Source organism: Myxine glutinosa, chromosome 2 (genome assembly GCF_964187855.1).
Source record: "Myxine glutinosa chromosome 2, kmMyxGlut1.1, whole genome shotgun sequence".
Lineage (NCBI taxonomy): Eukaryota > Metazoa > Chordata > Myxini > Myxiniformes > Myxinidae > Myxine > Myxine glutinosa.
Window position 1 is genome coordinate 18,590,064 of NC_136262.1, and position 22,314 is coordinate 18,612,377.

A 22,314-nucleotide genomic window follows, 5' to 3' on the forward strand; every position below is an offset into this window, starting at 1 on the left:
AAGTTTGGAAGAACCAGGACTCTTCCTTGAGCTGGCCGCCCGGCCCAACTGAGCAATCGGGGGAGAAGGGCCTTGGTAAGAGAGGTGACCAAGAACACGATGGTCACTCTGGCTGAGCTCCAGAGATCCAGTGTGGAGATGGGAGAATCTTCCAGAAGGACAACCATCACTGCAACACTCCACTGATCTGGGCTTTATGGCAGAGTGGCCAGACGGAAGCCTCTCCTCAGTGAAAGACACATGAAAGCCCACAGAATCTTGTTAGGTGCTTTTTCTTTATCCTTTATGTACTTTTTTGCAAACTCCAAGCGGGCTTTCATGTGCCTTTCACTGAGGAGAGGCTTCCGTCTGGCCACTCTTCCATAAAGCCCAGATCGGTGGAGTGTTGCAGTGATGGTTGTCCTTCTGGAAGTTTCTCCAATCTCCACACAGGATCTCTGGAGTTCAGCCAGAGTGACCAGCGGGTTCTTGTTCACCTCTCTTACCAAGGCCCTTCTCCCCCGATTGCTCAGTTTGGCCGGGCGGCCAGCTCGAGGAAGGGTCCTGGTTGTTCCAAACTTCTTCCATGTAAGAATTATGGAGGCCACTGTGCTCTTGGGAACATTCAATGCAGCAGAATTTTTTTTTGTAGGCTTCCCCAGATATGTGCCTCGACACAATCCTGTCTCTGAGCTCTGCAGGCAGTTCCTTCGACCTCATGGCTTGGTTTTTGCTCTGACATGGATAGTCAGCTGTGAGACCTTATATAGACAGGTCTGTGCCTTTCCAAATCATGTCCAATCAATTGAATTTACCACAGGTGGACTCAAACCAAGGTGTAGAAACATCTCAAAGATGATCAAGAGAAATGGGCGGCACCTCAGTTAAATTTCAAGTGTAATAGCAAAGGGTCTGAATACTTATGTCAATGTGATATTCCAGTTTTTTCTTTTTAATAAATTTCCACAATTTTCTAAAATCCTGTTTTCTCTTTGTCATTATGGGGTATTGAGTGCAGATTGATGAGGGAAAAAAATGAATTTAAACGATTTCAGCATAAGGCTGCAACATAACAAAATGTGAAAAAAGTGAAGGGGTCTGAATACTTTCTGCATGCACTGTATATGAAGTTTGGTCGAAATCCCATCACTGGTTCACAAGTTAGCTGGGTAACAGAATTTTTAGCTAACAGGCCTCTGACCTTTGGGCTTTTGAACCCATAATCGAATTAATTCATCTTTGAGTCATTATACATACTTGGACCGAGTTTGACTTAGTTCCCTTCAGCCGTTCTTAAGTTATCGCGGGAACGAAAATCTATCACGGACGGATAGCCTGAACACATAAAGACTTCATCGGTGGAGGCATAAAAACATACCTTTCATATTTTGGGGATTCTCTGACTTTAATGCAACAGGTCCGATGAAGTCATTTTTCATATTATTCCCTTCTGTATCAATGTCCTGCTGCAACTCTGTTGATTCTCGAGGCAGCACAGTAACAAACACTTCCGGCTCAGATTCAGAATCTGATAAAGCAGGAACATTTACAGCTCCAGTGCTCTCTTCATCCAGTGCACTTTGCTTTTCAACCTGTTGATTGTAATCTGATGACATAACCATTGAACTATTCTTCGATATCTTTTGCACAACAGGGCGTGTTGCGGAGTCTTCAAAAAACAGGTTACACAACGGTGCTCCAGTGACAGACGTATTAGACAAAATGTCTTGACGACAATGGAGTGCAGGGACGAAACTATATTCTTGAGTTTCTTGAGCGCCATCTTTGACCAAATTGTTGGGATCATCAATTGCTGCACACCTTTCATTGCTAATTATAGCCAGTGGACCACTGTCTTCTTCCACCAAATTAAAAACCTCTAAAATTTCACTAGATTCAGAGCTAAACTCATCTGTTGATCCGGTCTCTGAATCCCATGCCGAAGCATACATAGAGAGGGCTGAGCTTGGAGGATAAAGGACAGAAGAGAGATTGGGTGTGGCACTGGCTGTGACCAAGCCTGATTCTCCATCACAACATAATGACTTAACATTATCAAATGCATGATGAGTCCTTTCTTCCACTACATTACCTTCAGGTTTGGCTTCATTCATACTCTCCATTCCACCATCATTAACTGCAAATGCGTCTTTCCATTCCTTCTTGATTGAATCTTTTTCCGCCCAACACTCATATCTATGATTCTCATCATAATAATCATTTTCTCTTCCTTCCTCGATTCCGAAAAAATTATCTCGAAAACCTCCAATTGTCTTCCCTTTGCTGAGGGCACACGCTTCCATCTTGCTTCCTTCCGCGATATAATCTTTCGTGAGCACTTTATCATTTGTCCATTGTTCCTGTGCCTTTCTTTCTTGACCTGAGTCAGTTTCCAACGATTCATGTCCCTTTGAGAACTTCACAATTTCTTCACTCCTCTCGATCTCAACACTTTCTGCTGCCCGATCCCCAAGCGATGCTGTAAATCCTATGCTTTGCTTACCTTCCTTTTCTTCATCTTTCTCGATATTTTCATCGAAATCTCTATTTCTATCAATTTCACACATTTTCTGCCTGTTCTCTGTACCCTCCAATGCATTATAAATGTATTTCCTTTCCTCAATACTCCTTTTTCGTTTCGTGCCTTCCATCACTCCTTTTCCATCATGCAACTCTTCATTTTCCCCAAAGTCCTCAAAATCACTTGAAATCTCCTTTGGAGGAGGAAGAAAATCTTGCTGCAGCTCTTCTGTTTTTGGCATCACCTGAGGACAATCTTTCACATATGACCTTGGAATAACCAACATTTGCTCTCGATGACCTCGACCCAGAAAAGTATCCTCCTTTGGTATGCCATTGGTGCCAGGATCTCTTGGTGACGGGATTTTTCCCTCTGAGCCTGGCAAAAAACAAAATATGGTGAGCTTAATTATGGAAAAGTTTGAAAGATTCAATGTTATTCTTTCCAAAAGCATTTGGCAAATGCAAAATGAACAATTATGAAATATTCGCTTTTCTTCAATCTGAAAATTCCTCAATTTGATAGATTCTAACTTCCAGCCACGTCTGAAATGAAGCATTTAAGTCTTTGTCGCTTCTCCCTCTTGCCCACTACGCCTTTATCTCCGTCACCTGTGTCGGAAATGGAAAGCTGTATTTCAGTATGCTGTTTCAGGCCCTGAAAGTAGTTGCAGGCTTCACGGTAATCAAACGTTGTTACAGCAATGCCATTGACGGCAACAATCTCATCTCCTGGGAATAAGTTGACCTTTATAGGAAGGGTAGGAACGAAGGCAGAAAAAAAATTGATCGGCACAAATATTGTTGAAAAAGTCAGTAAACAGATGATAGCATCGAATCATAGAAAACAATACAGCAAGAAAGAGTTCCTTTCTTGTCATAACTAAGCTCAACATTTGAAAGTGTTCATAAATATGTCGGTCAACAACTTACTGATGCATTTATAAACAAGAAGATTGTGCAATGTCGGCAACCAAAATTAAATAATTATCATATCCGAATCCATATTCAGATATTTGCCAAAATCAAATCGATTCGTCCTTGTCAGACACCCAACCTCTCCATAAAGTTTCGTCCAAATCCGTCCACAACTTTTGAGAAACATGGTTTTTGGCCTTATCTCCCAATGGTGAAGAATCACTTAAAAAATAATACGAGCCGAATCCGGATCTTCACCAAAATCAAATAATTTCGACCTTGTCACATATGCTACCTCTCTGCCAAATTTCGTCCGAATCCGTCCACAACTTTTTGAGATATGTTGTTCACAGACAGACCGACAGACAGACAGGGGTGAAAACATAACCTTCATCCACCTTTGGTGGCGGAGGTAACAACAGGTTCGTTTTCTGATTTCACGTTCCAATCTTTGTGTTCAAAATATAACATCCAATTGAAATCAAGTAGTTCCTCGGATTAACAAAATCTGCACAACGTTGATGGAGCAATTAATCCACATCGAGTTATGAATCAAAAACCAAGATAAAAGCTGAAATGACATGTCCAAGGACACATTTTACAAGATTCTGAGAAAGAACTCTCACGTTTGACGAAGATGCATGTAAAAATGAACGAGAATGGCACTCGGTAGAGCGCATACCTGCACCAGGCTGACGGTTTACATTTTGTATCCTGCCGATAGGCCGGATCTGGATCCGGACCCGAACTAAGATCTTATCGGCTTGTTCTTGTCACCTACCCAACTCATCCACCTAGTTTTGTCATAACTCATCCAAAACGTTTTGAAATATCATGCTTTGTTGTTGCTCTTTAACTGCCACTATTATCCCACCTTGTGGGGTCGGCCGGGGTGAAGCTCGGCCCAAGTCTTCCACGAACCGGCCTGGCCAGGCCTGATAAATAAATGTAAGATGCTGGGATGGGTAAGAGTAATTAAAATAGAAACTAAATAATGCAAGTGGAAGTTTTGGAGTGTGTCACACAGAAGGATCCGGGGTGGTAATAGATATGGGGACAGGAGGTAAGCAGACAACACAGTGCCAGGCAGCTATAGGTAATGCTAATCATGTTTTAGGCTGTATTTGTATGGGGATAAATTATAAGAGGTAATGTTCACACTGTTTAGGAATTTAGTGAGGCCTACTCTGCAATATTATGAACAGTTTTGGCCACATAGTCGAAGGAAGGACATAGCTGGCATAGAGAGTGTCAGTGTAGAGTTACCAGATTGATTCTGGGACTCGTCACACTTAGCTATGAGAAACAGCTGAAGGAGACAGGACTTTATATATTAGAAAGGAGGCAATTACAAGGGGATCTGATGGAGATGTTTAAGATAATGACAGGTATACACAAAATAAGTGAAGAAGAGTTTTACAGCAGGATAGACAGTGATAGGACCAGGGGCCATAGCCTGAGAGTTAAAAAGAAGAGAGTTAGAACAACAATAACAAGCGTTACACCTAGGTCCCCCGTCGGTGAAGTGATGTGAGTTGACAAAGTTGAAGACGCAAGGCGGCCATCTTGGATTTTGACGTAGCGACCCAATTTTCAATAGGGTTCTTCCTTATGCCTACATACACCCACACACCAGGTTAGAAGTTGGTACTTCGCTTATTTTTCAAGATATTCAGCTCACAAGGTTCAGACATACAAGGCATCAGACATACATGGCGGCGGCCATCTTGGATTTTGACGTGAGTTGCACCCACACACCAAATTCGAATGCGGTCCTTCGCTTACGCACGCACGTACGCACGCACGGACGGACAGACACACGGACGGAGGGGAAAACCATAGTCCCCCTTTCGCTCCGCGGTGCGACGGGGGACAATAAGGCAAGGGTCTTTCACTCCGAGAGAACTTAATGCATGGAATGGTTGGTCTCCCTAGAAAGGTAGTTGAAGAAAAAACAGTTGATAGTTTCAACTTTTAATTATATAGGTACCTAGAAGCATTGGATATCGAGGGGTACAGGGATATTGGCAGGACTTGTAGGTAGCTCGAGTATGGATGGGTGATTGTATTGGGCGTTGGTGTAGCACAGACATAATGAGCCAAATGGCCTCCTCCTGTGTCAAAGTTCCTTGTGGGTAACCTTATGTTGATCAATATATGATTTAATAACATCACACAGATATTCCATAAATGATAAAGTTTTAGCAAACAGGATGACAAAATATGCTAATTTCCTTATATGCCTTATCTATGCAGGTGGTACTGATGTGGGAAGAGAGAAATGGGAAAGTTGTGTTAATTGCCTGCCTTTTAAGCCATACTAAAAAACTTTAATTGCCAGCATCAATAATAATGTGTGTGTGTGTGTGTTGGTTGTTATCTCCATAATTTGGGTTTTAGAAGGTGGAACGGATTCCTCCCAGGACTCCAAGTATCTACCCACGCTTCGGTGAAGGATTGCGATTCATGGACTAAGTTGTGCAGTTTTGTCGTTCTCAGAGTTTTGTTCCAATGGCTCTTTTCAGGAACGTCACTGAGCCCTGTACAGCCTCCAACTGTAGTTTGTTTATGGTAATGTTCCCAGGGATGGTTTTTAGCTCACCTGGAACAAAGTTCAGGGGAGCTAATGCGATGGCGCGTTGTCCGTCCGTCAGTCCGTAAACACATGAAACTTCTTCTCCGAAACTGCTGATGGGATTGCGACCAAATTTGGCACAAATTATACTTGTTGTGTTGTGACTAAAGTTTGTTCACGGAATTAAAAAACATCGGAGTCTAAGGGGGTTTACCAGGGTAAAAGTGGGGTCCAGGTTTGCCCCCCTACCCCCCCCAAAATAGGAATTTGCTTTTTTTTCTGTGAAACTACAAACACTATTTCGATTAAACTTGACCACAACCTTCATCCCCCATGATATACCGAAGATTGTTCACGGCACTAAGAGTATCTGTCCCTTTGGGGGTTTACAGGGGGGAGGGGGTGTTGGGAGGGGGGGGGGAAGTTGCCCCCGAAAATAGGTTTGCTTTCTTCTCTGAAACTACACACGCAATTCTGAAGAAACTTCACCGCAACCTTAATCATCCGTGTCGTACCAAAGTTTGTTCCTGGCATTCAAAAAATCGGGGTCTAAGGTGGTCTATGAAGGGGGGGGGGGGGGGGGGTGGGAATAGGTATTTACTGTTTTCTCAGAACCTACACACACAATTTCGATGAAACTTCACCACAACCTCCATCACCTGTCATGTACCAATATTTGTTGAAGGCATTGGAAAAATTGCGGTCTGAGGAGTTATACGGGGTGAAAGGTTGTGGTGTGTGCCGTAGATATTTTTTTGTTTATTTGTTTATAGTCTTATGAATATGTTAGTATGATTCTACATGCTGCCCTGTCTTCTAGCAACCATTGAAATTGGTTTAAAATACCTTTAGTCGGTGCAGTCTACTGTTTAATCTACCAGGTGAGCACCAGGGGTATTGCCCCTATGTTTAATATCACTGGAAGGATATTCTTTATCATTCCTGTTGCTCCAATTATCACTGGTACAATTTTGGCACTCTTCAGCTTCCAGGATCTTTTCATTCATTCACTGAGGTCTTGGTGTTGCGCTAGCGGCTAGGGTGCCGGCTTAGGATCCTAGGATCCTGGGTTCGAATCCTAGGATCCTGGGTTCGAATCCCGGTCAATCGCTGAATTAACGCCAGGGGGGTTGACTCAGCCTGTCATCCTTCCGAGGTCGGCAAATTGAGTACCAGTTCACTGGTAATTCCCTGCTTGTCGTTAAAGGCGGCAAAAAGGGTTGGCGTCAGGAAGGGCATCCGGCCGTAAAACATTGCTTCAAAAAGGGGACCGAAAAACAACAACAACCACAGTTCCCGAAAAAGGCCAACCCCCGCTTGCGGGGAAAAATGGCCTCTAAAGGTGGTTTTTTACTGAGGTCTTGGTATTTGTTCATTTTCGTGATTTCTGCATCATTTAGGCCAAATCGCTGGGTACTGATATCTCAATCAACAATGCTGTATTTTCCTCTTTTTCCTGAGTACTTCGTCCGGTCACAATGCTTTGTTTTCTATGTTCATGCTCGATGGAATCATCGGGTCATACGTGAGCATTATGTCCTTGTTTTGAATGATTGCTTTTGGTTCATGTTTCCATGAGTTTTGTGGAACTGAGATATTGAAATTTCTGCAGAGTTTTAAATTTGTGCCAGTGGATACCTTGTTGTGCCTTTGGGTATACAGCTGCTCTGACATGAGACTCTGACTTACATCTTACATCCCAATAAGAGGTGACTCATCCTCTCTGTTTATACCTTGCAGAACCTACACATGTCTGATTGACTCAGTCCTGCTATCTTCTTAAATCCATTGGTGTTGTGTCCTTGATCTTGGGCATTAATTAATGATTCATTCTCCATCCCAGTTGAGCTGACCTTTCCTTAGCCATTCCAGTGATCCTGCTTTGTCTATCCCCAATGTGTCCAACTTTTTTCCCCCCTACTCTTTCATCTTTCTCCTAGTCATCACAATAGATCTGCTGGTATTTCATCTTGCATTATTCCTTTGTTTTTTTTTTTGCAATGTTGGGGCTGTTATAGTTGCTGTTTCGGTTTTGTGCGTGACATCTTCTAATCACACCTGTTTATGGAGGTTTTTTGCAAGGTGAGGAGAAATCTTTTCTGGCTTGTGTTCATGTTTGTACACAAATTGTATTCGATAGTTTTTTTTGTGTTTTTTTTTTGGTATACAAGATCGAGGCTCGTGTGAGAGCTAACATCAATCACAAAAAAAAAAAAAACGGACACACAAAACATACAAAAATAAAGGGTGCGGGAGACAAGATGAGGAGAGAGAGGGAGGCACACAAGTACAACAGCAGAGAACAGGGACAATGGAAGATCTGTGGAAGGGAGAGAGCTTAGGGGGGAGGAGGCATGGGAAGGCGGGGTGGGAGAGGTATAAAACACATGGACATTGCTAGAACTTCCAGGAAAGAAAGAAGTCGGTATTTCAAAAAAAGTGGATCTTGGGTGAATTAACGGGGGTAGAAGAGATCAAGGTTTTGGATGGGGGTGATAAGAGATGGTGGTGAACAGCTGTTTAAAGACCTGGAGGAAGGAGTGGAATTGAAGAGAGTGAGGGAGTTTGTTGTGCTACCTGTAGGAATATTTGGGGACAGAGCACAGGCAGAGCAGGGGGTGCAAGGCCAGAGAGGAGTCGGCAGAACATAGAAAAATCGCCAACCTTCCTGCGGTGAGAGAGTGAAAGGCCTGCAGAATCAGATCAATTGTGGGAGATAAGACTTATCCTAAAAGCCTTCGTTTCTACAGTGTGAAGCCGAGCTAGGTGTGAGGCAGGAGCACCAGCCCAGAGGGGGAGAGTGGATCAAACTGTGGATGAAAGCTTTGCAGGTGGTGAGCAGCTCAGTAGTGCCAAGAAAGGACTTCGCATGATGGAGGATGCCCAGATTCCTTGGAGGCCAGCTTGGAAATGCTGCTTTCCCAGGAAATATCATGGCAGATAGTGAGACCCAAAAGCTTCAGAGACAGAACTTCTTTGAGAGGGTTGTTGAGAAAGTAGATGGGAGGACTTTCCAGATGGTATTTTCGGAGAGACAAGGTGAGAGTTTGAGATTTGTCAGGATTGAAAGACATGTTCCACTTGTTTGACCAGCTTGTAATTTTATCCAAGTCTGCAAAGAGTAAAGAGACAGCTGCCTGTCGGTCTGAGGGATGAGAGATGGAGCGGCAGAGGGTGGAGTCATCAGCACAAAGATAGAGGATCTTCCCGAGAGTCAGAGAGATCATTAATGAAAATTAGAAAAATCACGGATATAGTTTACGTTTTGCATCCCACTGATAGGCCGGATCTGGATCCAGACATGAACCAAAATCGAATCGGCTTGTTCTTTCACTTAACCAAGTTATCCACCAAGTTTTGTCATAACTCGTCCACAACTTTTTTGAGATATCATGCTATATATAGTTTTTGAAGCACGGTGTTGGCTTAACGGTTAAATTTTCTGGCGTGAGATCAAAAAGTCCTGAGTTCAAGCCCGTATCATGCTGTTGAATTAACACCAGGTGGGGTTGACTCTACCTGTCATCCTTCCCAAGTCGGCAAAATGAGTGCCAGCTTGCGGGGATTAATGAGCCATTCGGGTATCCTGCGTCGGCGACCCATCCAGGATTGTGCCCAATAGTCAAGGAAACTGCCTTTGCAGCCCTATGCATAATCACATTTCAAAAGGAGTGGTCTTCATCATCATCATCATCATATTACTGTTGTTGGGCCCTATATCAATGGTAATGAATCACTTGAAAAGTAAAAAAAAAAAAATTGTATTCAGATTTGGATCCGAATCTTCACCAAAGTGGAAACACTTCTTCTGTGACACACACCCACCCTGTCCACCAAATTTCGTCCCAATTGGTGCACAACTTTTTGAGATATCCTGCTCACAAACATACAAGCGTAAAAGCAAGATCTCCATCCACCTTCAGTGGAGAAGGTAGCAAATCCATTGCCGTGGTGTAATATTTTAGATCCTGCTAATTATTAATATTATGGCATGCAAGTAAAGTCAAACATGATGAGGACCTTTGGTAAACTCGACTTTGAAATCACAAATTAAGACATGCTTGCAATAAATGCCAGTCGACTGACATATTCCGGTGTTTAAGTTTGCTTGTATAAATACAGTTCGCATACCTGACAGGTCTCGTGCAATTGGTGCGAGACTCGTGAAATTTAGCCAAATGTCACACTCTCACACAACTAGTGGTGTCTCCATCATACATTTCGATTTTTAGGTATTTCGCACAAAAGTTCCATACAATATAAAGCCAAACATTGCAGATCGACACGACTCGTGAATATGTCGATACCAGCATACATACAACCAGAGATATTCATAGGTTTTTGTCAAAAATATTTGTGGTTTCAGGTATATTAAAGACTGTCATGGAGTTACAAGCTGTTTCCAGTAATACTGCGAGTTTCAGGAATATGGGTTATCAACACTTTACATCTTTACAATAAATATATTTTTATATTTAACACTTTACATCTTGACACTTTAATTGATATATTGTCAAGGAAAAGCACACTTTGCCAGATTTTCCAAATTTCACCTCATTACCCTCGCCAGAGGAGAGGGGATTGAATTTGAGTCCGTTGGTCTGTCTGTTTGTCTGTCTGTCCACACAGAATAAATATGATTTTCTCTGCAACCGTTGGTCCTATTGACAGGAAATTGTCACCAAAGGTGCACCTCCTCCTGTGGAATTTTTACTGATAATTACGACGTCATAGGTCAAGTGGTACAGGCACCATCTTGGAAAAACCGAAAAATTTTGCACCTATATATCTCCGAAAGCGCTCCGTAGAGAAAATTGAGATATGGCTCATTGTAAAGAACTCTCCATGTGGAATAAATATGAATAACATATGTTAATGATGATGTCATAGGTTCATACATTATGACATCATAATTCAAGTACAAAACTTCATCCGCTCAAGATGAAATTTCTTCTGCGTCACCGATGGATAAATTGGGTGGAGAGAAAAATAATAATGGTGACGTCATCGTTCACGTGGTTCGGCCGCCATATTTGTTTTAACACAAAATCCTTAAAAACAAGCAAAAACACATCCTGGCGAGTGTCTGCACTCTTTCTTGTTTTTTCATGCAAAAGAGGCTGTAAAATGTACCTACAATTATGGCTTCAAAACTTTTAAGCCTTGATGCGGGGAGGGATGGGATGGCATGCCCTCTGACCCTTATAGTAGACTGCCTCACTCCACTTGTCAAGTTACCGCATCGGTGTTGCTCTTTAGAAAATAGAAAACGTGAGAGGTCTACGGTACAATGCACATAAGGTTAAAATACACGAGTAATGCACAGATATAGCTACAAACATACAAGGTTAAAATACAACAAGAAGGAGAGGCTGATCAAGGTCCATTCCTTCAAAACCACGGCAACAAAACCGGTCTCGTCATTATTCATATCACACATTTCAACAAGTCTTCATAAAAGCATCAACAGGTTAGTGTATAGTGAGCTAAGTTCAAAATCCATAATGCATATCTGTATTTCTCATCTCCCAATGCACATAATGTTCTCAACTACATCCTCAACCAAGTCCCCATTCACCAAACATTCCTAAATGATTGAACGAATAAATGAAAAAGTACAACGGTACTCAGTAGAGCGGTTGAGAACACATACCGCCGCCAGGTTGATTTGTATCCCACTGATAGACGGGATTTAGATCCAAACCTGAACCGAAGTCTAATCGTCTCGTTTAGCCTGGTGTTGGGTTAACGGTTAGGGTAGCTGGCTTAAGATCTTGGGGTCTTGAGTTTGAGCTGCTGTCGTGATGTTAAATAACTTCAGGTGGGTTGACTAAGCATGTCGTCCTTCTGAGGTCAGCAAAATGAGTACAATAGCAGCTTACTGGAAACAGAGGGCACTGCATCAGCGGCAAAGCCACGCTCCCTGTAACGATGCAACTCAGCCACAGGCTGCATACAAAATGATAAATCAGTTTGTTCTCATCACCTACCCTACTCATCCATCAAGTTTCATCTAAATCAGTCCACAAGTTTTTGTGGTATCATGCTATATATTGTTTTTGACCCAATCAGTGACACGATCATATATACAGACTTGGCATTTAATATGGAATATTTTTTTTGTGGGGGTGAACTTCCTTTTCAAGATGTCTTAGAACCAAAAGTTCATTGGAATTATGTTGAAATTATTCTAGATTTTGTTAATGTGACCTTTAAAAGAAAGAAAAACCACATTTGACATTTCGAAACAAATAAATTGATCCTTGAAAGTGATGAAAACTGATATCGAACTCAATTCATGGACATGACTGTGTTAAACTTCTGTACGTTTTCGAGAAGTATCTCTTTATTTTGCACATTAGCCAAATTTTTTTTTAACAAAAACAAAAGTTAAATCACGACTGGGATTACGGACAGTAAAATTACAGTTCAGTACTTCGTGTAACCCCCACGAGCATTCAGGAGAGCACGTACACGTTGAGGCATGCTGTTCACGAGATTTGCCAAGGTTTGGACAGGAATCGCTTGCCATGCAGTGACAATAGCCTGCTGCAATTCACGCACAGAGGTCGGCTGCTGGTCCAAGTGGTCGATTTGACGCGTTAATTCTGCCCACAAGTTCTCTATCGGATTCATATCCGGGGACATGGCAGGCCACTCCATATGCTCTACACCACGGTCAGCAAGAAAGTGTTGGATCGTGCGAGCACGATGAGGCCGTGCATTGTGATCTTGGAAGGCAAAGTTTCCTCGAAAGGCTGCACGAGCAAATGGAAGCAATGTTTCTTCCAGAATGGCCCTGTACTTGAACTGGTTCAGGTTTCCATTCAGAACAACCAGGTCAGTTTTGCCCCCTGCATGAAAAGCAGCCCAAACGGTCACCCCACTACCTCCAGCTTGGACTCTTGGCACTATACAATCTTTGTTGTAGGCTTCATGCACTTGTCTGCGCAATCGGACGCGGCCATCTTGACGATAGACCAGAAATCTAGACTCGTCACTGAAGATCACGTGATTCCAGTGTCCTGGCTGCCATTGACGGTGCTCTCTGGCCCACTGCAATCGGCGCTGGCGGTGTTGTCTGGTCAGACGTGGCTTTCTCAGGGGACGCCTGGCACAATAGCCTCCTTGAACCAGTCGTTGGTCGACTAGCCTTCTGGATACAGGCACATTTGTCAGTTGCTGCCACTCAGCCCTAAGCCGATTAGCTGACCTGGTACGGCCATTGCGGACTAACCGGTGCAGCTGGCGATCATCCCTCCTTGTGGTTCTGCGGGGACGTCCTGGCCTCGGTATTGGAGTAGGGACACCTCTCTGAGCATTTCGTTTCAGGATCTTTGACACCTGACTTTGAGTGATGCCATACTGCCAAGCAATAGCACGCTGTTTCATTCCGTAATTTCATAAAGCTATCTGTGACAGAGACATTGACAAACAAAAAGACTCCTCGACAAACAGCATTGTCGAGTTGACAGACCATCTCCAGAAGAAGCGGCAATAACTTTTGTAAACGTGCAGCAGTTGTTTTCCACTAATACAGAACGCAACAACCCTTATATACCCGATTGTGAAGCCAATCGTCAAATGTACCTGTCCGTACATTTTGTCACGCCACCTGTGATATAATCCTGTTATAGACTTCTTGCTGCGACAAACAATCAGTGACATGGTTCTTTTAACAAAGAAATCACCGAAGCATAAAATAAACTCACCAGATTGATATAGCGAGTTCAGAAATTAAACCCAAGTCAAGAAAAAAAAAATATTCCATGTTAAATGCCAAGTCTGTAATTTATAATTAGTGCTTGAACCTATGACAAAAACCATGACGTCACCACGTCAGCACTGTCTGCAAAGCTCCAGAAGAGCCATCCTGCAACACCAATCAGTAAGATGAAATTTTAGATTATATACAAAAAGGAAAACAGTACACCTTGCCAGGTTTTCCAAATTTCACCTCATTTAAAAGATTTCCTTTTTGCAGAAAAGGTTGTCAAATGTACTTATAATTAAGGGCTCCAAATTTTTTACGTCTTCAAATGTCAAGATATGAGATGATTGTGCCACACATTTCACTGACGTATTGTTTTGTAAGGACGGAAAGCTGATCATAAACAGCGAACTACTTTTACATACCAATGAAGAATGTCCCAGGTGCAGAGTCCGTTTGAAAACACAAAATGTTCAATAGTTTTTTCGTACATATCTATAACCATAATTAAAAAAACTTTCACTGAATATCATCATTGTGTTCTGTTTCACTCACTCTCTCGGCTGCACCACCCGGTTGGGTCTTCAGGATGAAAACCCGTGCGGGCATTCGTCGCTTTATTTCAACATCTACTCCAAAGCTGTCTCCAAGCTGTCTTTTCAGCATCACCAGCCGTCCCACGGACCCAGCTCCCAGCAAGAAATCATTGTTGCACTTCGGCGAGGGATTAATGTCAACTGGACACACGTCTCCATGTGAGGCATCAATGTGGCATGCACGTCCATGACTGTCATCCTTCGTTTCGGGAACTTTGGTGCAGTTTTGGTGGACGTCTCGATACGCGACACTTGACTGGCTTCCCATGATCTGTCCCAAAATTCACCTGTCGCAGCACAAGAAAGGTGTTCAATCGTACACGCATAATTCATCCCTCAATTATAAGGTAAAGTGTGAAAAGTGAATTCTAAATTAGTGTCACAGAGAGAATGAGTAAGTAAAAAGAGAGAGTGTGTGAGTAAAAAGGTGTCTGGAGTAAAAGTGTGTGAGTAAGAGTGAGAGTGTGTGAGTAAAATGGTGTCTGAGAAAAAAGTGTGTGAGTAAGAGTGAAAGTGTGTGAGTAAAAGAGTGAGTGTGTGAGTAAAAGAGTGAGTGTGTGAGTAAAATAGAGAGTGAATGAGTAAGTAAAAGAGTGAGTGTGTGAGTAAAAGTGTGTGTGTGTGTGTGTGTGAGTAAAAGAGTGAGTGTGTGAATAAAATAGAGAGTAAATGAGTAAGTAAAAGAGTGAGTGTGTAAGTAAAAGAGTGAGTGTGTAAGTAAAAGAGTGAGAGTGTGAGTAAAGGAGTGTGTGTGTGAGTAGCAGAGAATGTGTGAGTAAAAGAGAGTGAATGAGTAAGAAAAGACTGAATGTGTGAGTAAAATAGTGAGTGTGTGAGTAAGAGGGTGAGTGTGTGAGTAAAAAGGTGTCCGAGTAAAAGTGTGTGAGTAAGAGTGAGAGTGTGTGAGTAAAAAGGTGTCCGAGTAAAAGTGTGAGTGTGTGAGTAAAATAGTGTGTGTGTGAGTAAAATAGTGAGTGTGTGAGTAAAAGAGTGAGTGTGTGAGTAAAAGAGTGAGTGTGTGAGTAAAAGAGTGAGTGTGTGAGTGAAAGAGTGAGTGTGTAAGTAAAAGAGTGAGAGAGTGAGTAAAGGAGTGTGTGTGTGTGTGAGTAGCAGAGAATGTGTGAGTAAGAGAGTGAATGAGTCAGTAAAAGCCTGAATGTGTGAGTAAAATAGTGAGTGTGTGAGTAAGAGGGTGAGTGTGTGAGTAAAAAGGTGTCTGAGTAAAAGTGTGTGAGTAAGAGTGAGAGTGTGTGAGTAAAAAGGTGTCTGAGTAAATGTGTGTGAGTAAAAGAGTGAGTGTGTGAGTAAAAGTGTGAGAGTGTGAGTCAAAGCATGAGTATGTGAGTAAAAGAGTGAGTGTGTGAGTAAAAGAGTGAGTGTGTGAGTAAAATAGTGAGTGTGTGAGTAAAATAGTGAGTGTGTGAGTAAAATAGTGAGTGTGAGTAAAATAGTGAGTGTGTGAGTAAAATAGTGAGTGTGTGAGTAAAATAGTGAGTGTGTGAGTAAAAGAGTGCGTGTGTGAGGAAAAGAGTGAGTGTGTGAGTAAAAGAGAGTGTGTGAGTGAAAGACATTGAAGACATAAAAGACAAGTAAAAGACATTTGAAACATTTCAAAACATTTTCGCTCTTACTCAAGCCTCGATCTTGTATACAAAACAAACAAACAAAAAAGTGAGTGTGACGTGTAAGAGAGTATATGTGTGAGTAAAATAGTGAGTGTGTGAGTAAAATGGTGAGTGTGTGAGTAAAAGAGTGAGTATGTGAGTAAAAGAGTGAGTGTGTGCGTAAAAGAGTGAGTGCGTGAGTAAAAGAGTGAGCGTGTGAGTAAAAGAGTGAGTGTGTGAGTAAAATAGCGAGTGTGTGAGTAAAAGAGTGAGCGTGTGAGTAAAAGAGTGAGTGTGTGAGTAAAATAGCGAGTGTGTGAGTGAAAGACATAAAAGACAAGTAAAAGACATTTGAAACATTTCAAAACATTTTCGCTCTTACTCAAGCCTCGATCTTGTATACAAAACAAACAAACAAAAAAGTGAGTGTGTGATGTGTAAGAGAGTATATGTGTGAGTAAAAGAGTGAGTGTGTGAGTAAAATAGTGAGTGTGTGAGTAAAATAGTGAGTGTGTGAGTAAAAGTGTGAGTGTGTCAGTAAAAGAGTGAGTGTGTCAGTAAAAGAGTGAGTGTGTGAGTAAAATAGTGATTGTGAGTAAAATGTTGGCTTAGCGGTTAGGGTGCCGGCTTGGGATCCTAGGATCCTGGGTTCGAATTCCCGGTCGATCGCTGAATTAACGCCAGGGGGGTTGACTCAGCCTGTCATCCTTTCGAGGTCGGCAAATTGAGTACCAGCTTGCTGGGATGAATGATCCCGGTGTGTACCCCGGTATAGAATAGGTACACCGTATCCCTGCGCATCGTAAGAGCGTGACCAAGGGTTGGCGTCATGAAGGGCATCCGGCCATAAAAACATGGCCTCAAACAGGGAACCATGATTGTCATGGGGCTTGCAAGGCTAGCCCCTGCTCTAGCAGGGAAAATGGCCTTAAAACGATCATTCATATTCATTCATTCATTCATTAAAAGTGTGAGTGTGAGTAAAAGAGTGAGTATGTGAGTAAAATAGTGAGTGTGTGAGTAAAAGAGTGAGTGTGTCAGTAAAAGAGTGAGTGTGTGAGTAAAATAGTGATTGTGAGTAAAATGTTGGCTTAGCGGATAGGGTGCCGGCTTGGGATCCTAGGATCCTGGGTTCGAATCCCGGTCGATCGCTGAATTAACGCCAGGGGGGTTGACTCAGCCTGTCATCCTTCCGAGATCGGCAAATTGAGTATCAGCTTGCTGGGATGAATGATCCCGGTGTGTACCCCGGTTTAGAATAGGTACACCGTATCCCTGCGCATCGTAAGAGCGTGACCAAGGGTTGGCGTCATGAAGGGCATCCGGCCATAAAAACATGGCCTCAAACAGGGAACCATGATGGTCATGGGGCTTGCAAGGCTAGCCCCTGCTCTAGCAGGGAAAATGGCCTTAAAACGATCATTCATATTCATTCATTCATTCATTAAAAGTGTGAGTGTGAGTAAAAGTGTGAGTGTGTGAGTAAAATAGTGAGTGTGTAGGTAAAATAGTGAGTTTGTGAGTAAAATAGTGAGTGTGTGAGTAAAATAGTGAGTGTGTGAGTAAAATAGTGAGTGTGTGAGTAAAATAGAGTGCGAGTAAAATAGTGAGTGTGTGAGTAAAATAGTGAGTGTGTGAGTAAAATAGTGAGTGTGTGAGTAAAATAGTGAGTGTGTGAGTAAAAGAGTGAGTGTGTGAGTAAATAGTGAGTGTGTGAGTAAAATAGTGAGTGTGTGAGTAAAAGGGTGAATGTGTGAGTAAAAGTTTATGACTCCACTCTCTGCCGCTCCATTCCTCTTCCCTCAGATCGGCAGTCTGCAGCCTCCTCACTCTCTGAAGACCTGGACAAAATCACAGACTGGTCAAACAAGTGGAACATGTCTTTCAATCCTGACAAATCTCACACTCTTACGATGTCTCTCCGAAAAGATCGACTGGACAACCCTCCCATCCACTTTCTGAATAATCCTCTCCAAGAAGTTCTGTCGCTCAAGCTTTTGGGTCTCACTATCTGCCATGATCTTTCCTGGGAAAACTACATTTCCAAGCTGGCCTCCAAAGCCAGTCGCCGACTGGGCATCCTCCGTCGTGCGAAGTCCTTCCTCGGCACACCTGAGCTCCTCACCACGTACAAGGCTTTCATCCGCAGCTCAATGGAGTACTGCTCTCCCCTATGGGCCGGTGCTCCTGCCTCACACCTAGCTCGGCTTCACGCTGTTGAAACCAAAGCTTTCAGAATTATTGGAATCTCACGTGATGAAGCTAACTCCAAGGGCATTTCACTCACTCACCGCAGACAGGTAGGTGGTCTTTCTGTCTTCTACCGACTCCTCTCCGGCCTTGCCCCCCCCCCCCCCCCCAGCTCTCTCTGTGCTTTGTCCCCCAAATATTCCTACAGGTCGCACAAGATCTGCCAGCAACCCTCTGATGGTTAAACTGCCGAAATCTCGGCTCTGCTCACCTTCACTCTTTCATTCCTCTTTTCTCCCGCCTCTGGAACAAACTCCCCCACTCCCTTCAATCCCACTCCTCCCTCCAGGTCTTTAAAACAGCTGTTCACCACCATCTCTTATCTTCCCCCATCCAAAACCTTGATCTTTTCTACCCCCACTAATTCACCCCAGATACACCTTGTTTGAAATTCCAACTTATTTCCTGGAAGTCCTTGCAGTATCCATATGTTTTATACCTCTCCCACCCCCCCTAACCCATGCCTCCCCCCCCACAGATCTCTCGATGTCCCTGCTCTCAGATGTTGTGTTTGTGTTCCTCCCTCTCTCGCCCCATCTTGTCTACCGCTCCCAATGGTATATGTTTTATGTGTCGGTTTGTCTTTCTGTGTGATTAATGTTAGCTCTTTCACGAGCCTCGATCTTGTATACAAAAAAAGAAAAAAAGAGTGAGTGTGTGAGTAATAGAGTGAGTGTGTGAGTAAAATAGTGAGTGTGGGAGTAAAAGAGTGAGTGTGTGAGTAAAATAGTGAGTGTGTGAGTAAAAGAGTGAGTGTGTGAGTAAAAGAGTGAGTGTGTAAGTGAAAGACATTGAAGACATAGAAGACAAGTCAAAGACATTTGAAACATTTCAAAACATTTTATCTCTTACACAAGCCTCGATCTTGTATACAAAACAAACAAACAAAAAAGTGAGTGTGACGTGTAAGAGAGTATATGTGTGAGTAAAAGTGAGTGTGTGAGTAAAAGTGTGTGTGTGTGAGTAAAAGTGTGAGTGTGAGTAAAAGAGTGAGTGTGTGAGTAAAAGTGTGAGTGTGTGAGTAAAAGAGTGAGTGTGTGAGTAAAAGAGTGAGTGTGTGAGTAAGAGAGTGAGTGTGTGAGTAAAATAGTGAGTGTGTGAGTAAAATAGTGAGTGTGTGAGTGAAAGAGTGAGTGTTTGAGTAAAAGTGTGAGTGTGTGAGTAAAATAGTGAGTGTGTGAGTGAAAGAGTGAGTGTGTGAGTAAAAGAGTGAGTGTGTGAGTAAAATAGTGAGTGTGTGAGTGAAAGACATAAAAGACAAGTAAAAGACATTTGAAACATTTCAAAACATTTTCGCTCTTACTCAATCCTCGATCTTGTATACAAAACAAACAAACAAAAAAGTGATTGTGTGACGTGTAAGAGAGTATATGTGTGAGTAAAAGAGTGAGTGTGAGTAAAATAGTGAGTGTGTGAGTAAAAGAGTGTGTGTGAGTAAAGGAGTGAGTGTGTGAGTAAAGGAGTGAGTGTGTGAGTAAAGGAGTGAGTGTGTGAGTAAAGGAGTGAGTGTGTGAGTAAAAGAGTGAGTGTGTGAGTAAAATAATGAGTGTGTGAGTAAAAGTGTGAGTGTGAGTAAAAGTGTGAGTAAAAGGTGAGTATGTGAGTAAAAGATTGAGTGTGTGAGTAAAAGAATGAGTGTGTGAGTAAAAGTGTGAGTGTGAGTAAAAGTGTGAGTAAAAGAGTGAGTGTGTGAGTAAAAGAGTGTGTGTGAGTAAAAGAGTGAGTGTGTGAGTAAAGGAGTGAGTGTGTGAGTAAAAGAGTGAGGTGTGAGGTGTAATGTAAGAGTGTGTGTGAGTAAAAGAGAGTGTGAGTAAAATAGTGAGGGTGTGATGTGTAAGAGAGTGTATGACTGTGTGTGCGTGGTATGTCCAGCGAATGAGCAAACGGGTGAGTAAATCGTCACGAAGACTCATTTACAGAAACATTTCAAGGAACGGTAAAAATTATCAACAACAAATGAAAACGTTCACGAGTGGTGACTAATGAGTGTACAACGTACGCGTTGAGACCCAATTGAGGAAAAAAGAGCGCCAATGCGTCCTGGAGGAAGATCATCGCGGTCTGCCGGTCTCCCTAGCCGTGGCCGAGCACAACCGGCTGCACAGTCGTTCTTCGCTCATTCCCTCGCGAGAACGTGTTTCCTTCAGAGGTTCGCAGAGTAAACTTTTTTTTGTGTCGATCAAATCGGCATTTGCTATTTTAAAAATGAGACGAAAATCTGGCTCTGGCCATTTAGTGGGATGGAAAAAATGTTTCTGAGTGCTGCAGTCGCTGATTCTACTCATCTGTGGGACATAGGGACGTTATCCGAGTTCGAATGGAGGATCGTGGGGCTGGGCTTCGTTGTGTTACCATTGCAACCGTTTTACCTGCATTATTGTTGTGCAAATTAACTGCTTTACTAAGATCTTCTTCTTCTTTTGGAACGAAGAAGCATATTTGGGTAGCTGCTCAGTCGGTGCGTGTATATTAAAAATAGTAGTACCCGACTGCAAAGCCGCAATGAGCCGGCGAAGCCAAAGCCTCTTGCCACTATTGTACCCATCACTATGGCTTCAGTAGGTTAGGTAGCTGGTAGTAGGTAGGTAGGTAGTTGGTACCGTACCTGGTTCAAAATGACACCATTTGCATTCTAGATGAGATTACAATTTATAAAATTTACTTCTTGATTAATTCGGTGAATTCCGTCTCAACTTCGGATATTTCCGGCCGTGAAAAACTATCCCGTACAGCCGCAAGATTTCTAAAAAATAATTATTTGTCAATTTTAGAATATTTGACGCCGTTTTCAGCGTCCGAAACGGTAAAAAGCTTTTTGAAATATTTTTTCAAATGCTCAAATCTCATTGGTTCCGGTGTTTGGTGACGATTTTCGTTGAAGATAACCAGGGCCCGTGTGGGCCCGGGGAACGAGGTTGGTCTTAAATGTATTTTAATTACAAATTAGAGGTGCATAAGATTGTGAATCAAACAAAGACGGGTGAAACAAACTCCTATTGAACTTTTTCGCAATTTTGTTATGCATACTTTCGCATCCGCAAAATGGCGGCCTCCATGGAGCGATGTGGTGCGTCAAAGCTTCGAAATTCTCAAGGGATCCAGCAAAATCTGGCTTTTCAACATAATACGTACGCGTTCATTCACAACACAGGCTTCACCGGCTAATATGCCTTCTCATGACTCATGGAGCATACATGAAGGATAAGCGCGATATAATTGTATTTCCAGGAACACGACGAACATCCTCGGAACATAAAATGTGACCGGGTCTTGAACTCTAGAGTGAGTGTATTACTGTATGAACTCACCCCTCCCTCCCTCACAAACACCAGGTATCAACCCCCTCCCTCCCTCACAAACCTCAAACCATCAACCTCCCAACCCAAGTCATCACCCTCCCACCTCCCAACCCAATTCATCACCCTCCCACCTCCCAACCCCAGTCATCACCCTCACACCTCCCAACCCCAGTCATCACCCTCCCACCTACCAACCCCAGTCATCACCCTCCCACTCCCAACCCCAGTCATCACCCTCCCACTCCCAACCCAAGTCATCACCCTCCCACCTCCCAACCCAAGTCGTCACCCTTCCACCTCCCACCTCGTCATCACCCTCCCACCTCCCAACCCAAGTCATCACCCTCCCACCTCCCAACCCGAGTCATCACCCTCCCACCTCCCAACCCCAGTCATCACCCTCCCGCCTCCCAACCCAAGTCATCACCCTCCCACCTACCAACCCCAGTCATCACCCTCCCACCTCCCAACCCAAGTCACCACCCTCCCACCTCCCAACCCAATTCGTCACCCTTCCACCTCCCACCTCGTCATCACCCTCCCACCTCCCAACCCAAGTCATCACCCTCCCACCTCCCAACCCGAGTCATCACCCTCCCACCTCCCAACCCCAGTCATCACCCTCCCGCCTCCCAACCCAAGTCATCACCCTCCCACCTACCAACCCCAGTCATCACCCTCCCAACTCCAGTCATCACCCTCCCACCCCCAACCCAAGTCATCACCCTCCCACCTCCCAACCCATCATCATCACCCTTCCACCTCCCACCCCAAGTCATCACCCTCCCACCTCACAACCCAAGTCATCACCCTCCCGCCTCCCAACCCGTCATCACCCTCCCACCTCCCAACCCATCATCAT

General features: G+C 43.3%; 1 protein-coding gene across 1 annotated transcript in view; it reads right to left on the bottom strand.

The window, feature by feature from the left end:
• LOC144891006 (uncharacterized) overlaps positions 1–20,442 on the bottom strand; it is a 45,212-nt gene extending 24,770 nt beyond the window's left edge. Inside the window, exons 1-4 of the mRNA XM_078773008.1 lie at positions 20,153–20,442; positions 14,259–14,586; positions 3,112–3,247; positions 1,358–2,878 (exon numbers count right to left, since the gene is read on the bottom strand). Coding sequence (XP_078629134.1) covers positions 1,358–2,878; positions 3,112–3,247; positions 14,259–14,567 — 1,966 coding nt within the window. The 5' untranslated portion in view covers positions 14,568–14,586; positions 20,153–20,442. The remainder of the gene's footprint in view (positions 1–1,357; positions 2,879–3,111; positions 3,248–14,258; positions 14,587–20,152) is intronic.
• Between the last annotated feature and the right edge of the window lie 1,872 nt (positions 20,443–22,314).